The 18,783-nt window shown below is 36.6% G+C and overlaps 1 protein-coding gene across 1 annotated transcript in view; it reads right to left on the bottom strand.

Annotated features, from left to right (window-relative positions):
• Window positions 1–18,783, bottom strand: part of KPNA3 (karyopherin subunit alpha 3) — a 100,232-nt gene that overhangs the window by 16,382 nt on the left and 65,067 nt on the right. Inside the window, exons 3-10 of the mRNA XM_030310186.2 lie at window positions 17,543–17,632; window positions 17,327–17,356; window positions 17,188–17,240; window positions 16,960–17,055; window positions 13,971–14,056; window positions 10,254–10,340; window positions 9,721–9,890; window positions 8,325–8,369 (exon numbers count right to left, since the gene is read on the bottom strand). Of these exons, the coding sequence (XP_030166046.1) occupies window positions 8,325–8,369; window positions 9,721–9,890; window positions 10,254–10,340; window positions 13,971–14,056; window positions 16,960–17,055; window positions 17,188–17,240; window positions 17,327–17,356; window positions 17,543–17,632 (657 nt within the window). The remainder of the gene's footprint in view (window positions 1–8,324; window positions 8,370–9,720; window positions 9,891–10,253; window positions 10,341–13,970; window positions 14,057–16,959; window positions 17,056–17,187; window positions 17,241–17,326; window positions 17,357–17,542; window positions 17,633–18,783) is intronic.

Raw genomic sequence — 18,783 nt, 5'->3', positions numbered from 1 at the left:
CTGATAGAAAAGCAGGCAATAAATACAAACAGGCTACTTACAAAGATATAAAAATGGCCCTTATATATACAACATCATGTCCAACTTCACTAATTAAAAAAAAAGAAAGAAAGAAACAAGTGCAAATTAGGGGCACCTGGGTGGCTCAGCTGGTTAAGCACCCAACTTCAGCTCAGGTCATGATCTCACATTTTGTGAGTTTGGGCCCCACATCAAGCTCTGTGCTGATAGCTCAGAACCTGGAGCCTGCTTCAGATTCCCTGTCTCCCTCTCTCTCTGCACCTCCCCTGCACCCATTCTGTCTCTCAAAAATAAGCATTAAAAATTTTTTTTAAAAAAAGAAATGCAAATTAAAACTGACATACATGGGAATGCAAGCTGGTGCAGCCACTCTGGAAAACAGTATGGAGGTTCCTCAAAAAACTAAAAATAGAACTACCCTACGACCCAGCAATTGCTCTACTAGGCATTTATCCAAGGGATACAGGTGTGATGTTTCGAAGGGACACATGCACCCCCATGTTTATAGCAGCACTATCAACAGTAGCCAAGTACGGAAAGAGCCTAAGTGTCCATCAACTGATGAATGGATAAAGAAATTGTGGTTTATATACACAATGAAGTACTACGTGGCAATGAGAAAGAATGAAATATGGCCCTTTGTAGCAACGTGGATGAACTGGAGAGTGTGATGCTAAGTGAAATAAGCCATACAGAGAAAGACAGATACCATATGGTTTCACTTTTATGTGGATCCTGAGAAACTTAACAGAAACCCATGGGGGAGGGGAAGGGGAAAAAAAAAAAAGGGTTAGAGCAGGAGAGAGCCAAAGCATAAGAGACTCTTTTTTTTTTTTTTTTCAGTGTTTATTTATTTTTGGGACAGAGAGAGACAGAGCATGAACGGGGGAGGGGCAGAGAGAGAGGGAGACACAGAATCAGAAACAGGCTCCAGGCTCCGAGCCATCAGCCCAGAGCCTGACGCGGGGCTCGAACTCACGGACCGCGAGATCGTGACCTGGCTGAAGTCGGACGCTTAACCGACTGCGCCACCCAGGCGCCCCCATAAGAGACTCTTAAAAACTGAGAACAAACTGAGGGTTGATGGGGGGTGGGAGGGAGAGGAGGGTGGGTGACGGGTATTGAAGAGGGCATCTTTTGGGATGAGCACTGGGTGTTGTATGGAAACCAATTCGACAATAAATTTCATCTATTAAAAAAAAAAAATAGCCAAAGTATGGAAAGAGCCCAAATGTCCATTGAGGGATGAATGGATAAAGAAGATGTGGTGTGTGTGTGTGTGTGTGTGTGTGTGTGTACACACACACACACACACACACACACAATGGAGTATTACTCAGCAATCAACAAGAATGAAATCTTGCCATCTGCAACTACGTGGATGGAACTGGAGGGTATTATGCTAAGTGAAATTAGAGAAAAACAAAAATCATATGACTTCACTCATGAGGACTTTAAGAGACAAAACAGATGAATGTAAGGGAAGGGAAACAAAAATAATATAAAAACAGGGAGGGGGACAAAACATATTTTTCTTAAATATGGAGAACAAACTGAAGGTTACTGGAGGGGTTGTGGGAGGGGGGATGGGCTAAATGGGTAAGGGGCACTAAGATATCTACTCCTGAAATCATTGTTGCACTATATGCTAACTAATCTGGATGTAAATTTTAAAGAATAAAAAATAATTAAAAAAAACCTGACATACAGTTTTTTTACCCATCAGGTAGGCAAAATTTTTAAATGTGATAACATATGCTATTGGCAAGGCTATGGAGAAAGTCACTTTCATACGGTGCTGCTAGAAATACAAAATGGCACAGTCTCTAAGACAAGGAATTTGGGCAGTATGTAAGAAAATTACAATGCATTCATTCTTTGGCCTAGCAATCCCGCTTCTAGGGATTTACTCAAGGGTATTCCAATAATATGAAAATACACAAGAATATTTACTGCTACATTATTTATATTTGCAAATTCAGGAAACAGCCTAAATACCTATCCATAATAGTGTGTCTGAATAAACCATGTTCACAAAACAATACTAGTTAAGTTGGCCTGTGTTTTAGGAGGCTGCTAAATAAAATGTAACCTCCCCCCCACCCCCGCCATGTGGCACCCACTACTAGCAGAAAACCACCTTTTTCTATTATACAGAGGTTTAGAAAAATGAAATATTTAAGGCTTCTAAGCTGAGGTCAGTGAATAATTTTCAGTGGATCTCCATGACAGTATCTTAAAAACTGGTGGGTTCAGCTAAGTCTTAGGCCTCCTAAAACTGCAGGCTCTAGTCTCTCTTTAATTTTGTTTAGTGATATACTGGGTCTTCACTGAAAATTTCATTTGAAAAAAGCTCTAAAAACTTTTAAATTCATAGCACACGATTATCAGGCCATTCTAGCTTCTTCTGTTTTCATCAAAATTTGCTTTTCTCATCTCCATTATCAGGCTAACAGCTGCTCTATGTCTCTGATGTTTATAATTTTACCTTTTGTTAACTCTTCCCATTTGAACTGCTTCTGCTCTTTTATACCTTCTCCTTCTGCTATTCTTTTTTCTTGGATTTCCCCTTTTCTTGATTTCTATGCCAGGCTACCTGGCTCTTACAGCTATTAATAGTCTATGAGTGTACTCTTTTCCTTCTAGCTAATAATCTGATTAATGATGCTCCAACAAAGTCTTCAGCAACCCTGGTCTACTTTAATTATTTTCCACTATTCATTTCTGTTTTTCTCTGCTACAAAGCTTTAAAAGTTTTTTACTTCAGCCAATATTTCAGGTACTTAAAGACTTCCAGGAAAGCTCATCTCTAGACACACAACAGAAAGCACAAATGCACCCATGCAAAAGACTGACAACTCTACATGGTTAATGTTCTGAAGAAACAATCTTCTTGAAAACTAGTATATGAGTCAAAGGGCAATCTCTTGCAACACAAAGTCTTCCAACAAAAATATGTTCAGCTCAGAGACCTTCAATGGTCTCCACTCCAATAAATGTGCTAACAAATCATGTCCTGCTAGGTACTGTTACTAAAAATGCTATTAACATGTATAGCATTTCCTAGAAGATTAGACGTCTGTGGAATATCTATGAAATGTCAACTTGACACATGCTTCAGAGACAACTAGAGCTGAGTCGAGTTACAAGAGTATACTTACATTTAATCCTTATATGCAATAAAGGGTAACTTAGGAGGCCTGAGGTACTCACATTCTATACATTCCAAAGAAAGGACTGGCCCTTGATCAGCAACTTTGAGATAACCTCTGAGTTCTTGGATTATACTGCCTAATGATGTTGTGTACCTCAGATCTTGGGCAAATAAATAGCTATGTAACAATGTGATTTTATGTGAGTACCTCTTTTAGTTTGCTTGAGGTTGTGGGACACACTTGTATCAGTTTGACCTCCGGAAGAGGGTGAAGCCTGAGGTAAGGGCCATCATGCGGGATGTCCATGCCTTTGGGACTGACTCCCAATAAATACCTGCACACCAAAGTTCAGGAGGTTCCTGGTTAGCAGTATTTCATGTGTTCATATGTGTCACACATGACTGCTGGGAAAATAAAGCACTGTCCTTATAACTCTACTGGGAGAGAATAACTGGAAGCTTGCATCTGGTTTCTCCTAAACTCTGCCCTCTGTGCCTTTTGCCTTTGTTGATTTTAATCTTGTGAAATAATAGGAAATATATATTTATATACACATATATATGTGTATATATATACATATGCATACACACACACACACACACACACACACACACACACACATATATGATATGAGTAGTGTATTTATATATAGGTGTCTGTCTGTGATTCCTGGCACAGAAGTCCTAAAACCCGGTAGTTTTTAAAGTGATAAGAGTACTAGGAGCTTCTCTTGTTCTAGTATTTGCCTTTGACCCTGTCCCTAACACAGAGCTCCTAAACTCTTATAAGCTCCTAAGTGGTAAGAGCACTAGAAACATCTTTTGTTCTACTGAGGCGACTCTGGGTGGGTGCTGGTTGCCAGAAAGACCAAGCCCTAATCAGAAGTTTTGGAGTTTTCAACTCCATGCCTCATCCTCCGGAGAGGGGAGAAGGGCTGGAAATAGAGTTAATAATTGATCATGCCTACATGAGGAAACCTCCATAAAAATTCCAATAGGACAGAGTTCAGTGAGCTTCCAGGTAGGTAAACATGTCCCCACCAGAAGGGTGGTGGACCCTACCTCCACGAGGACAGAGCTCCTGCCCTCAGGGCCCTCCTAGACCTTGGCCTATGTATCTCTTTATCTGGCTGTTCATCTGTATCCTTTATCATCTCCTTTAATAAACTGGCAATTAAAGTGTTACCCTGGCTTCTATGAGCCACTTTGACAAATTAATCTAATTGAACCCAAGGAGGGGACTTGTCGGAACTTCCAATCTATAGCCAGCCGTCATGAGCACAGGTGATAACCTGGGCTTGCAACTGGCATCTGAAGGGTGCGTGTGTTGGGGTAATCTGGAAGACCTGAGCACTTAACCTGTGGGACCTGACACTCTCTCCAGATAGACCATGTCACAATCAAATTAAATTGCAGGAAACCCATTTGGTGTCAGAGACTTGCCTGTTGTTGTGGGGAAAACTCCCACACATCTGGTGACCAGAAGTGTCAAGAAGTAAAGTGTTCTGTGTGAGTAATAAAGGAGACACACAGAAGATAAACACACAGCCAGGAAGAACTAGGTCGTTCCCTATGTAGGAAGGAAAAAACTGAGTTTTTCCTAAATGGATCTGTATCCTTTTGTGGTAATAAACTATAAGCAAAACAGCTTTTCAGTGATTCTTTCCGGAAATTCACTGAATCTGAGGGTGGTCTCCGGGATCCCTGACACACTTATCATCAAGTGTCACTAACAATCAAGTCTCTACACATAACCCATCTGCTACAACTGATTAATTTTATTTGTGCTAGCAGTAAAAGAAGCTAGATTTATATCAAATGTTAGGGAACACTAAAAATTGTCTAGGCATGTCAAGCCATGGACAGCTTCAAAAAGGGCAGGAAAACCAAATGCTACAGAATCACTGCAACTGCAAATTAACTTTAAGAAGCATAATAGCCAGAAAGCAATAAACACAGACTAACCTGAATCCGTCCAGATTTCTTCTGTAGTCCTAAGGGTCAATATTTAGTTTTTCTTCTAATGTCCACACCCCAACCCAGCTTCTCCAGCATTCTCACTAATAAATTAAGTCATTCCGGCTGTTTCATTCCTCTGCCTGCTACTATTCTTGTTTTCTGTTGTGCCCTATACCCTAAAACCCAAATTAGAAAGCTGGATATTATCCCCGACTTCCTCTTTTCTTACCACCCACGTCAAACCCAGCAAGTTATCATCGAAAAAATTTTCAAGTCTTCTCTTGTCTTCCTAATGTCTGAGCTCTAACACTGGTGCTAATTTTCTCTCATCCATACTACAAAATCACCATTGATTTGTCTTTCCAACCTTACTTTCCCCTTAACTCTACACTCCACTTAATGGTATGAATCATCAATCCAGAACACAAATTAGACCATTATTCTTTGGTCTGCCATCAGCTACATAAAAAGGATATATGGCTCTTAAGGTGGTATACGAGATGCTGTGTGATCCAGAAACTGCTAGATTTCTGCCATATTTCCCCCCAATCTTTGCTTTATAGCTTATTCTTCGATCTCTCTAGTTTTAACAACTCCTTTCCTGGCTCTTTTTCTCTTGCTGCCATTGCTTAAGTGTAGAGAGTTTCTTAGAATTCAATTTTTAGCCCTTTTTCCATATTTTCATGAATCCCTTAAATACGGACAAATCTCAAATCTGTATTGCGTTTTCCTACTTGGACTACTGCTATGGATGAACAACATGGTTCAAGTAAACCAGAATCAATGTGTCTGCCCTACGATAAACTCATTAACTTCCTCTACTAGTCTCATCCTTTTGCTTTTTACTCCTTCTGATACTTATGGCATTATTATCCATGAGGATTGCTAAATTAGAAAACAAAGTAATTTTTACTTTTCCTTCATTTTGATCCTTTCCTCTCGAAGTCCTACTTACTTTATCTCTTAACGCTCAAATTTTCCCTCTCTTAGCCATTACTGTCTCTAGCTCAGGCCTTCATCAATTTCTTTAGACTTACTATGATAGCAAAATAGGCCTACTTAACATTCATACTTTCCCCAGTCCAAACCTTGCATACCTTTTCTAAGTTATTTGACCATAACAGATATGAGCACATCATTTCTGTTTAAAAATCTTCAAGGACTCAAAAAAAAAAAAAAAAAAATTTAAGGCACGCCTGGGTGGCTCAGTCGGGTGGGCATCCAACTTTGGCTCAGTTCATGTTCTCATGGTTTGTGGTTCGAGCCCCACATTGGGCTCTGTGCTGACAGCTCAGAGCCTGGAGCCTGCTTCTGATTCTGTGTCTCCCTCTCTCTGGCCCTCCCCTGCTCACGCTCTGTCTCACTCTCTCTCAAAAAAAACAAAACATTAAAAAAAAAATCTTCAAGGACTCTACACTGATTACAAGATAAAGTCAAAACTCCTTAACACAGGATTCAAAACCCTGCAACTTAACTCCCCAGCAAATGTGCTGGGTTATTAATTATCTGTGTTCTCCAAACGTCCTAAGTATTCTCTTGAGTCTTTAATATTTTTCTCCTCATATACCTGAAATGACTTTTCAACTTGACAAAATACTACTCATTTTCCATCTGTATATCATTAGACAGATTAGTTACTTAGATATCTGCCTCTTACCACATTTGTAAGAGAGAGAAGTTTCACTTACTTTTTATGATATTTTGGACTATGTCACAAATGGACAGTTACTTTAGTTGCAAAAGTATTCCATCCTAAGAGCTTAAAGTTCTAAAATGAACTAGAGAAATGTGGTGCAACATTAGCATAGATGTATCTTCTTCACCCCAATGACAAATTACACACATAATTCTGGCATACACACATTCATATTATGTATGTATGTAAACAAACACAGAATTATAAAAACACAAACACGTAACAAATCAGAAAGAGATCTTAGCTGAAACAAGAGATGTCAAATCGATGCTAGATGAACACTAGAATCAATACCAGATTCACTGAAATTTATTCATTATATTACCCCATGGAAGAGTAACATTTTGCATTACTACATTAAGGAGAGTTTTCAGATTATCTAATAAAAAAATCTGCCAGAATATATATAGGAAATTCTTAAGTAAATCTCAGTAATGACCAAATCATCTAAAAATACCTTTGCATTTAAAATTATACTTGATATTCTTCAATACTATACCTCCAAAGGTTTGGGTCTTCAACACTGTATGTACCTCCAACTGTCTCCTGGGAGACAGTGTGGTTTCAAAGAAACCACACAAGATCTGCCATCAGAAGATCTCAGTTGTGTATATCAACTTTGATCCTTATTAGCCCTGCAACTTTGGATAAGTCACTTAATCTTTCCCCGAGGCCCAGTTTTTCACTCAGTAAAATGGTGACAATATCTATTCTATCATAAGATTAAATGAAGGGCGCCTGGGTAGCTAAGTGGGTTAAAGGTCTGACTCTTATTTCAGCTCAGGGCATGATCTCGTGGTCTGTGGGATCGAGCCCCATGTCAAGCTCTGTGCTAACAGTGAGGAGCCTGCTTGGGATTCTCTCTCTTCCTCTCTCTGCCCCTCCCTGGCTCACGCTCTCTAAATAAATAAATAGACAGACAAACATTAACAAAAACAAAACAAAACAAAAAGAACCAAATGGGATTTAAAGAAATATAGAGGTGCTTTCTAAATTTTTTTAAATGTTTATTTATTTTTGAGAGAGAGCATAAGTGGGGGAGGGGCAGAAAGAGAGGGACACACAGAATTTGAAGCAGGCTCCAGGCTCTGAGCTGTCAGCACAGAGCCTGCTGCAGGGTTCAAACTCACAAACTGCAAGACCATGCCCTGAGCCGAAGTCAGACGCTCAACCGACTAAGCCACCTAGGCACCCCATGAAGGTGCTTTCTAAAGATTTCACCTCTTTATAAATACTGATACTTTAAAATACACTAATAATACAGATACATTACACATGCAAATCTTCTCCAAAGTTAGCATTATTGCTGTCTGGATGATTTAAGATATAAATTTAATATAACCTTAACCCTGTTTCTGAAAAATAGTTATACATTGTGGAAGCTTCACGAGTTAATAAAATATATGCTGACACTTACAAAAGACTAAAAAAATAAATAACCTTTCCAGTTCCATCAAGAACAAAATCCCAAATCTAAGCTTCTGCTTTACTTACATTTATATCCGTATGGTATATGAGGACACATAATGCTGGCAAAATCTGAGGAAAGAAGATAAACAATAAATAACACAGAGTTGATGAATATGTCTTTGTAAAAATGAATAACTGTGATACAAAAAACAGTAAATACTATTTGCAGAGCAAGAAAAGACAACGTTAAATTTGCTTGAATCCCTATTAGGAAAATGAAAATCTGATAAATTCAATCTGAAAAACCTAAAACATACTTCAGATATCCGATTAAAACTTCCAAATAAATCTGGCAGAGATTAATGTACCTTAAAAGAAAAAACAGTTGTTTTCAGTAACTTTCTTTATGACATAAAATGTCAAGTGGAAAGAATGGAGATGAAACTATACAGTATAGCTCTCTAAAAAAAAAAAATCTATTTTTTAAGGATTTTATTTTTAAGTAATCTCTACACCCAATGTGGGGCTCAAACTTACAACCCCAAGATGAAGAGTTGCATGCTCCATCGACTCAGCCAGCCAGGCACGCCTAAAGAAAGCTATTCTGAAAACTGTCGTCTCACTTACCTGCCTATATTTAATAAGCTACTTGAGTCAAATTAAAGTTTCTGGCTCCAGATTTAGTCAAGAAAATAACAACCAGTACAAAGTATACAGTTTGTTGAATTCAGGCCTTACAGATCCTTTTTTTTTTTTTTTTTTTTTACATCTGGGAGGGAAGAGGTAGAATCACACTAAGTACCCTTTCCATAACAGCAAAACGCAGTAGAAGCTGGTGAAAGATATCAATTATAAAGATTCAGAGTTAACATTTTTTGACACAGTTAAGTGATTAAAGGCTGCATAGAATTTTTAAAAACTTAAAATATTCAGATTCATTTATAGATTAAATGTAAATTAAAAATTTTCTACTTTGTTTTAATTAATAAATTTAATACAAAGCATGTCACACATTTCAGAACACTAATTTAGATTAGAACACTAATTTTATCAGAAATCTAGGGAAATTTCAATTGGATTTAATGTAAATTCATTCAAGAACATATGAATTTAAGTACACCAGGTTTTATCTGCAGCGATCCTTTAATTTTTTTTAGCAGTAAACCAACAATGCAATGTAGTAACAAAATTTCTGAGATTTGATTTTCTCCTTTTATATTTTTCTTTTTGAAAGTTTGTTTCCTTTTCGTGAAAACAGTCATTAAAAAATAAGAATTAGGGTGGACTAATATTCTCTCAGGTGCCACAAGATACTCAACTTCCATTTCACAGGAGTCAAAAATTAAATATGATATGCTACTTAAAAAATCTCATACCTGCAATGAAATCAGTATATGCATTGTTTCATTCCCTGTGCATGAAACTCTAAAGCATAACATAGGGAAAATATACCATCTGGGCTTTGCAATTCTTCATTTACCTCCTGAACTGTCTCCATAGGCGGTGGGGGATCCTTATTCCTGCAGAGATTGACAATGACCCATGTGACGTTCCGAAGGAAGGTGATGGGAATGGAGGGATTGATGAAGGACAGAAGAGGTTTGACAACTCCCAGTGATATGACATAATCTCTACATTGAGGACCATCACCTACAGAAATGAAAATTGTATTTAAAAAAAAATTACATTCAGGATGAGAAAGTCTGAAATGTATGCAATGGCTCATGTTGGGACACTGATGTTCTATGTTTCCTCACCATTAGTCAAGGGCATCAAGTGTTGCTGTTTCTCCAGATTTTGATTTGGAGAACACAAATTTAACCTAAAAATCCTGACAGCAAATTGCATATCTGTTTCAAGAGGTACCATCTTAAGTTTGTACTTATAAGGCAAGAAGATAGTCAACCCACGTTAAAATTAGAGGAAACATAGGATGTAATGGCTATGCCAATGTAGGAAAAAAGTTAATTAAGATTCTTAATTGGTCTCTTTTTAAACCTAAATCCAACTTACCTATAATGTTTCCCAAAGCCCATACTGCTTGTTCACAAACATTCTGATGTGGTGAATGGAGAAGTCTCAAAAAAAGAGGTACGGCATCTATAATAAAGAAAAATAAATACTGGTATTATAAAATGTCGAAGAGTTTATAGATTTCAGTCTAAATACATTGACAAAATATACAGAGCTTGGGGGTGCCTGTGTGACTCTGCTCATTAGGCAACCAACTCGATTTTGCCTCAGGTCATGATCTCATGGTTTGCGGAGTTCAATCCTCGCATTGGGCTCTGCACTGGCACAGCAGAGCCTGCTTGGGATTCTGTCTCTATTTGCCTCTGTCCCGCACTCTCTTTCTCTCTCCCAAAATAAATAAATAAACATATATATATATATATATATATATATATAGAGAGAGAGAGAGAGAGAGAGAGAGAGAGAGGGAGAGGGAGGGAGGGAGGGAGGGAGAGAGGGAGAGAGAGGGAGGGAGAGAGAGAGAGAGAGAGACAGAGGGAGAGAGAGAGCCTGGCATACTATAGTTACCCAATTATAGTTCAATGAATGAATAAATGTGGCATATACCCTTACCCTAAAAAAATTTAGTATTTTCCCCTAATTATATTCAATAACGCACCTATTGACAATATTTAAAAGTTGTTATATCATTAACTAAAAAAAAAAAAAAATGAAATTTTTCCTGTAATGCATTAAAAAAAAAAACCCTAAACACATAAACTTAGAATATAATACTTTAGTCAATATGATCCCAATCGCTGATATGGGATTAATTAAAGAACTGATTATTCCCATATCTGGCTTACCTTGAATAATAAAAGAGATTTATCATTATAATCCTTATGCTTACATAATTTACATGTTAGCTTAAGTTCTGAAACAATGGTATCATACCCATTCCAGGTGGGAAGCTAAAATAAGCTGGATCATTTTTTCTTAAATTTCAGACAACTGTTGGGGCGCCTGGGTGGCGCAGTCGGTTAAGCGTCCGACTTCAGCCAGGTCACGATCTCGCGGTCTGTGAGTTCGAGCCCCGCGTCAGGCTCTGGGCTGATGGCTCAGAGCCTGGAGCCTGTTTCCGATTCTGCGTCTCCCTCTCTCTCTGCCCCTCCCCCGTTCATGCTCTGTCTCTCTCTGTCCCAAAAATAAATAAACGTTGAAAAAAAAATTAAAAAAAAAAAAAAATTTTCAGACAACTGTGTACTACTTACAGTATTTTTTCTGTATCTCTCTGCACTACCAACACTTAAATTAAAACCAACTCACACTTTTAACAGCTTTATTAAGATATAATTTACCTGCTTAAGTACACAATTCAACGTTTTTTAGCATTTACACAGAGTTGTATAGTTACCATCACAATTTAATTTTACATTTCCATTACCCCCTAAAGAATGCCACACCCACATAGCAGTCCTACTGCCCATTCAGCTTTAGGCAGCCATTTGCTTTCTATGTCTATAGATTTTCATACCCTGGATATTTCATACAAATGAAAGTGTATAATAAGTGGGATTTTTTTGTGTTTGGCTTTTTTCAATTAGCATAATGTTTTTGAGGTTCATCCTTATATAGCACATACCAGTAGTTCATCCTTTAAAAAAAAATTATTTATTTAAATCCAAGTTAGTTAACACATAGTGTAATAATCTTTACAAGAATAGAATTTAGTGATTCACCACTTACATATAACACCCAGCACTCATCCCAACAAGTGCCCTCCTTATTAATGTCCATCATTCATTTAGCCCATCCCCCTCACCCCCTCCTCTCTCCCCCAACCCTCAGTTTGTTCTCTGTATTTAAGAGTCTCTTATGGTTTGTCTCCCTCTCTGTTTTTATCTTACTTTTCCTTCCCTTCCCCTATGTTCACCTGTTGTGTTTCTTAAATTCCACATATGAGTGAAATCATATGGTATTTGTCTTTCTCTGACTTATTTAGCTTAGCAATTATGCTAGCTTCATTCTAGTTCCATCCACGTTGTTGCAAATGGTAAAATTTCATTCTTTTTCATCGATGAATAATCCATTACACACACACACACACACACACACACACACACACACACCACATCTTTATCCATTTGTCAGTCGATGGACATTTGGGCTCTTTCCATAATCTGGTGATTGTTGATAGTGAGTAGTTCATTCTTTTTTATTGCTGAATAGTATTCTATTATATAACACATTTTGTTTATCTACTTATATCAGTTAATGGATATTGAGATTATTTCCATGTTTGGGCCATTGTGAGTAAATGTACAGCATCTGTGTACAAGTCTTTGTGTGGACATGTTTTCATATCTCTTGGTTCCACCTAGTAGTAGAACTGCTAGGTCATATGATAACTCTATGATTAACCTTTTGATAAACTATTTTCCAAAGAGGCTACACCATTCTACATTCCCACCAGCAGTGTGTGAGGGTTTCAACTGACTCACATTTGTAATTTAACTGATTTTATTTATCACTTCTGCAAACAGAAGACCAGTATCACTTACCAGTATCACAAATAGAAAGTAACCAAAAGATTAAAAATGCAAACAAAATACTGTTACTAAATTGCAGGTACAATTAATAGGTAGATTGGTAACTAGTAGGTACCTACTAGTCTCTACTGAAAGCCCTAGTCTAAAATCTGCTACCTTTTTGGTACAACTAACATCTAACTGGGAACTTTCTCCTTTGGTATTACCAAAATACCTGAAAGAAAGTAGTATTCTCACTAATTGACACAATGTAACTTATTGCTATATTGTATACTACTTAAAATCATTTTCAGTGCCACCTAAAGCCAGTTAAGTGTTACACGTATTAAGAGTACTTGGTTGGGGCGCCTGGGTGGCGCAGTCGGTTAAGCGTCCGACTTCAGCCAGGTCACGATCTCACGGTCCGTGAGTTCGAGCCCCGCGTCGGGCTCTGGGTTGATGGCTCAGAGCCTGGAGCCTGTTTCCGATTCTGTGTCTCCCTCTCTCTCTGCCCCTCGCCCGCTCATGCTCTGTCTCTCTCTGTCCCAAAAATAAATAAACGTTGAAAAAAAAAAATTTTTTTTAAAAAAAAAGAGTACTTGGTGACATCTAGTTTTTTTCAAAGTGCTGTTTTGTCTGTTTGGGTCAACACACTAATAATAGCCCATCCTGAGGTGGGCAAAAATTTAAAAATATAGATGTTCCAAGTTAAAAGGCACAAGCTACTCAATACACTGGAGGTACTAGAAATAGAAATTTTAAAACCTGTCATTAGCAGATAGTCTCTACCCAAAAAGATAAAACTATTCACTTTTTAGTAACCACAATTGAAATTATTTAATGATAGATTAATGATAGCTATGGGAAAGATATCAACCATCAAAATTAACTCCTAAAATTCACTAGTTTAAACATATTGGAAGGTAAAATTCAGTCTTTACAATAAACTCCACATCTTTGCCTTTAAATTTTTTTTTTAAATGTTTATTTATTTTTGGAGAGAGAGACAGAGAGAGAGAGAAATAGAGCGTGAGCAGGGGAGGGGCAGAGAAGGAGACACAGAATCTGAAGCAGGCTCCAGGCTCTGAGCTGTCAGCACAGAGCCCAACATGGGGCTCGAACTCACGAACCATGAGATCATGACCTGAGTAGAAGTCTGACACTTAACCAACTGAGCCACCCAGGTGCCCCACCTTGCCTTTATTTTTTTTAAAAAAATCCCAGCAAGTAAGGATGTTAATTTACTTACTAGACTGTACAACAGCTTGAGTCTGTGCAGAAGTTCCTGATGCTATATTAGTTAATGCCCAAGCAGCTTCAAACTGTAATGAAGGACTGTAAAACACAATAAAAAAATCTTTAGACACAAAACTATCACTTAAATTTATGACCCGCAGATCTATACAGTTATCCTTTACCGTGTCCTTTAATTTCACCTTGTTATATCCACCTTGGATATCTCCACCTGACTATCACTGGCTCCCAAAGTCAGTCAATACAAACCTACTTCTTTTTTTTTTTTTTTTCAATATATGAAGTTTATTGTCAAATTGTAAACCTACTTCTTTAAGTGAGTGACTGACAGCTGCAACATTTGGCCAGTCATTATTGTCCTTGACTCCTTCCTCTCCCATAAACATCTAATATAAAAGTCATGTCAATTTTACCCCCTAAGTATTTCTTATATTTATAGTACTCCTCTTAAGACCACTGTACTAGTTGAGGCCTTCACCCACTTCACTTGAATCACTGCCACAGCCTCTGTCTTAAAGCTGGGTCCCTATCTGACTCTACTACATCATCTGCTTTACACACTGGAGATATTATTACAAGACTGCATAATTTTACTGAAAAGATGAGATCATTACAATTTGGAATTGTGACAGAACACCTCACAAAGAAAGTAAAAACTAACCTAGCTTTCCAAAGACAGATAAAGAAAGAAAGGCACTGTCAGCTGGAAATACAAATAAAAGTATCACGGGTGGAATGACCACAATGTGTATGGAGGACAAGGAGCAGATCCAGAGAGTGGAAGCTAAGAAAATATGTAAAAACATGTAACAGGGGATGAAACTGGAAGGGTAGGTTATCCAAGTGTGTGTCAGTGGACAGAGAGGAGTAGAACTCAAATCCCAAGCTTCAACACTTGGAATTTATTCTATAGACATACTAAATATAGAGGGCTCCTACAGAGTATAGAAAATAATGCGGTGCGTCCATGGTATGTAGAATTAGGATAAAAAAGTTAAAGGCTGGTGGACAGACCTGTTGAAAGTAAATTATGTACATCAAGTTAGGATAGATGGCTGTAAGAATATAAATTCCTTTAAATAGAATACCAAGGTGGGAGGAGGTGAGCAAAAACTGAGGAGAGCCAAAGGTTAGGGACTTAGAAGAAAGCTCTATGAATATCGAAGAGAGTAAGGTTATAGTACCAAAGGTCAGAAAAATCCAAGAAGGAAAAAGGTTTTAAGGAGAATAAATGTCAGAGATAGAACAAGCAGTGAGGTCACAAAGACGGGCCAGATAAGAAAATGGAGGAGCAGATAAGAACTATGATGAATTTTGGCAAAAGGCAGGGGATAAAGAGTATATTGGAGGCAGAGAAGAAGCAAATGGACAATAAGATCAAAGATGATGAATTTATGTCATTCTAGGCCAGAAGAAGAAGGGGTTATTATATTAAGCCAGCCCTGGTAGCTTGGCAAAATACTAGAAATGAGGGCCTTAAATGAGAAAACAGTGAGATATAAAAAAATAAAATTACAAAGCAGGGAATGTTCTAAGATCTCATTTAAAAAAAAAGGAAGAGAAGACACAGAAAAAGAATGAGTGCAATAAGTAAACAATAAATGAGCATTTATTGTAAGTTTGATACTGTGTAGTGTTTTGTGTATATCATTTCCATTCCTCACAATCACCTGATTTTTGTAGATGAGGTATCTGAGGCTCAAAAGCCACTTGAGTTTGGGTCAGTAGCAAACCCTGGATTTAAATCAATGCCTATTTGGCTCCAAGTCTATGGGCTTTTATATGATAACACTATTTCCTATGACCAATCCATAGAATCAGATCCAAACTACTGACAATTTTCTGCTTTTGCTTCAGGTAGTAGTTACAGAGGTCTGTATATATTTTAGCATAATTTTTTGTATATGCTATTCACAAACACATCCACAAAATGAGGCTATGCCAAAGGCTGGAATATAAAGTTAAAAAAAAAAAAGATGAAGAAAGAGAAGATCAAAGGGAAAAAGGGTGTCCCTAAAAGTAGAGGTAGAACAGATTGTTTTTTAAATAGCTGATATAAAACTTACTTTTACTTAAATAAATCTTGTTACAGAAAATATGTATGTATAAAGTGAGTGTTAAGCATTTTTGGAGGAACGGTTGCAGCATATAATGAAAGGAAAAAGAAGTATTTTTAAATAAAAATCCTTAGTGGCTACATTTATCTAGTCAACTGAAAATTCCATAAGACAACATTTAGCAAAATACACCAAATTTTAGTCTAAATACTTTCAAATGCAAAACTAGCATTTGTTTTAAAATACTTTGTGAAGTTAAAACTCACATTCTTCGCACTTAATTCAAACTGATGAGGTGTAAGATACAACACACCAAGATATCTCTGAACACTAACAGAAATGGGGCTGTACCTTAAAAGGTACAAAGTAGTGTTTTTTCCTTTCTATTCTGGAAAAGTATAACCTGATTTTTAATCTACTGCAAATAAAAAGCAGGACATTAGACAATTAATCATGGTTGGAGTTCTGTTAAAGACTTCACAGAAGATCAGTGGATTAGCTGGAATATTCCCAGGGTAAGAGCCACTCGTTCTGGAAACCATTCATGTTGACTCAGTCATGAGGTTAATCTATATATAGACTCATAAGCAAAGAGTGACTCAAACACTATTTGGGTTGTTTTAAAATATTACTAAAAACAAAAACAAAATAAATAAAGACTATAAATAAAATATTTGAGGTAAGTTAGAAGAGGCAATAAACAGAAGCTAATATTTTCCTAGAAAATATACACACACTTCAAATAGTAAAAAAAGAAGCACTCTAGGTCTAGTGAATATGATCACAGAATTAGAAAATTACATAAAAATATATAACAAATGAAAAACGTAATAAATGCAAAACCTAAATGAATCCATTTGTTAAATAATAATCCTAAATTTTCTGGTAAGTGAAAAAAAGTGAACAGGGACTCAAATCCATACTTACTTATCATCCCTTTCTAGACATTTGACTAGAATTGGTAAAATCCCAGATTTTATTAGGTCATCAATTGGTGGGTTTCTGTCACTGGATAATAGCTTTCTAGAAAAAGAAATATAAGAAATTAATTGCTATAATTTTCAAACTATGAACAGACACAGCAATGTATTACTTCTAGCAATGTATTACTAAGACACCTATAATAATACTTCCTCTAGACAAATTAGTATTTACCTTGCAGCCTGGACAGCACTTAACTGGACCACTGGGTTATCACTTGTGGCATTCTGTAACATCAAATGTAAATTTTAGAAATTTAAAAAATATCAATTTCCAAATACTTCAAAATGCAAATATTAAATTAATAACATACCTGCAATATAGCTTCTAGTGTTACATTTTGCTTAAAAGAAAAAAAAGACAGTTCAGGGAAGAGTTTATTAGCAAAATCACATTTATTAAATAATCTATTTACTAAAGTTATGAGTTAATATACATTAATTATCATAAAATTGATCTTAAATTCAAAATGAAGTTCTCTGATTATAAAATTATTGTAAAAACACTTTACAACACCAAAGTAACTTACTGCTTTAAAATCAGCATCAACATCTGAATCTTCTAAGCTTTCTTCTTGGGGAACATTTCTTTTTTTCAGTAAGTGTTCATCTCTTTTGTTCTGGATAAGGATAACATGAATTAAATGTGTATACTACAAACCATTGACGGGCCACATTCTGGACTTGGTAACGAAATTAACTGGTAACAGTACAGCTTTCTCACACACACACACACACACACACACACACACACACTTATTAAACATGATAGTTTTGACCAATATCATGCCTCCCCATCTTTAGTAAAGATTCACATTTGGGAATGCAGTATTACTGTAACAGTCTAGCAAATACATTTCAACTAGCATGCTAGCTTTCATCTACTTACTAAAGCAAGAAGTTGCCTAGATGGGAAAGAGTTTAATGCTCAAATGTTAAGGTCTGTATGCTTGTTGGGAATGTGGGGAAAGGGAATTCATTAACATAAATGCCACCTACTTGCCAACATCTCATATTTAAATTCTTGCTATCTGGCTTTTACAAACAAAAATTCTCTTCTAGCAAATATATTTCTACATTTTATGGGATTTCAATTGTTTGTAATGGCAGCAACATATGCCATTTCACATATCACTCTGGATAAATCAATCTTCTTTTAAGTTTTTAGTTTGTTTATATAATTAAGTCTAAATAAATTAAAGTCTGAATGACTTCTAAAATCCTTTTCAATTTATAATTTCAAAGGCTGTACCACCTAGTCTTCAATACAATATTTACAGAAGTGTTTGATTATAACAGAAAGTTACTGAAGAGGTATTAATATTGATGTTAAAATTCAGATCAAACAGAAAGGTAAAACTGGAAATATATGTATATCTGAAGTTTTCTGGATTATCTGTACATCTACTTTTGTCCAATGTAAAAGCAAGCATCTTAAACAAACTGAGGCTTATACATATGCTAATATTAGATTACCTACTAACTTCTATTTATATCACAGCATACTTCTTTAGCAACTACTCAATCAATTCTACATCATTTTTAAATTAATGCATTTCACAAATATTAAAATCCATGCACTGATATTTTATAGTCTCAAGTGGCTCTCCACAAAATACTTATTAATTTATAGTGGAAAAACTTGGCAGACAGCATCTTAACCAAGTGGCAAGGGTTATTTAGCATGAGTAAAGAACAAATCCACACTGTGTGCCTTCTGGTCTGATGCACTGAGAAAACACCACTTGTATGGTATTCCTGACCAAAATCC

Source organism: Lynx canadensis, chromosome A1 (assembly GCF_007474595.2).
Source record: "Lynx canadensis isolate LIC74 chromosome A1, mLynCan4.pri.v2, whole genome shotgun sequence".
In the NCBI taxonomy this organism is placed as follows: domain Eukaryota; kingdom Metazoa; phylum Chordata; class Mammalia; order Carnivora; family Felidae; genus Lynx; species Lynx canadensis.
Note: the sequence above shows the minus strand (reverse complement) of the source record. Positions and strands in the feature narration are given on the sequence as shown.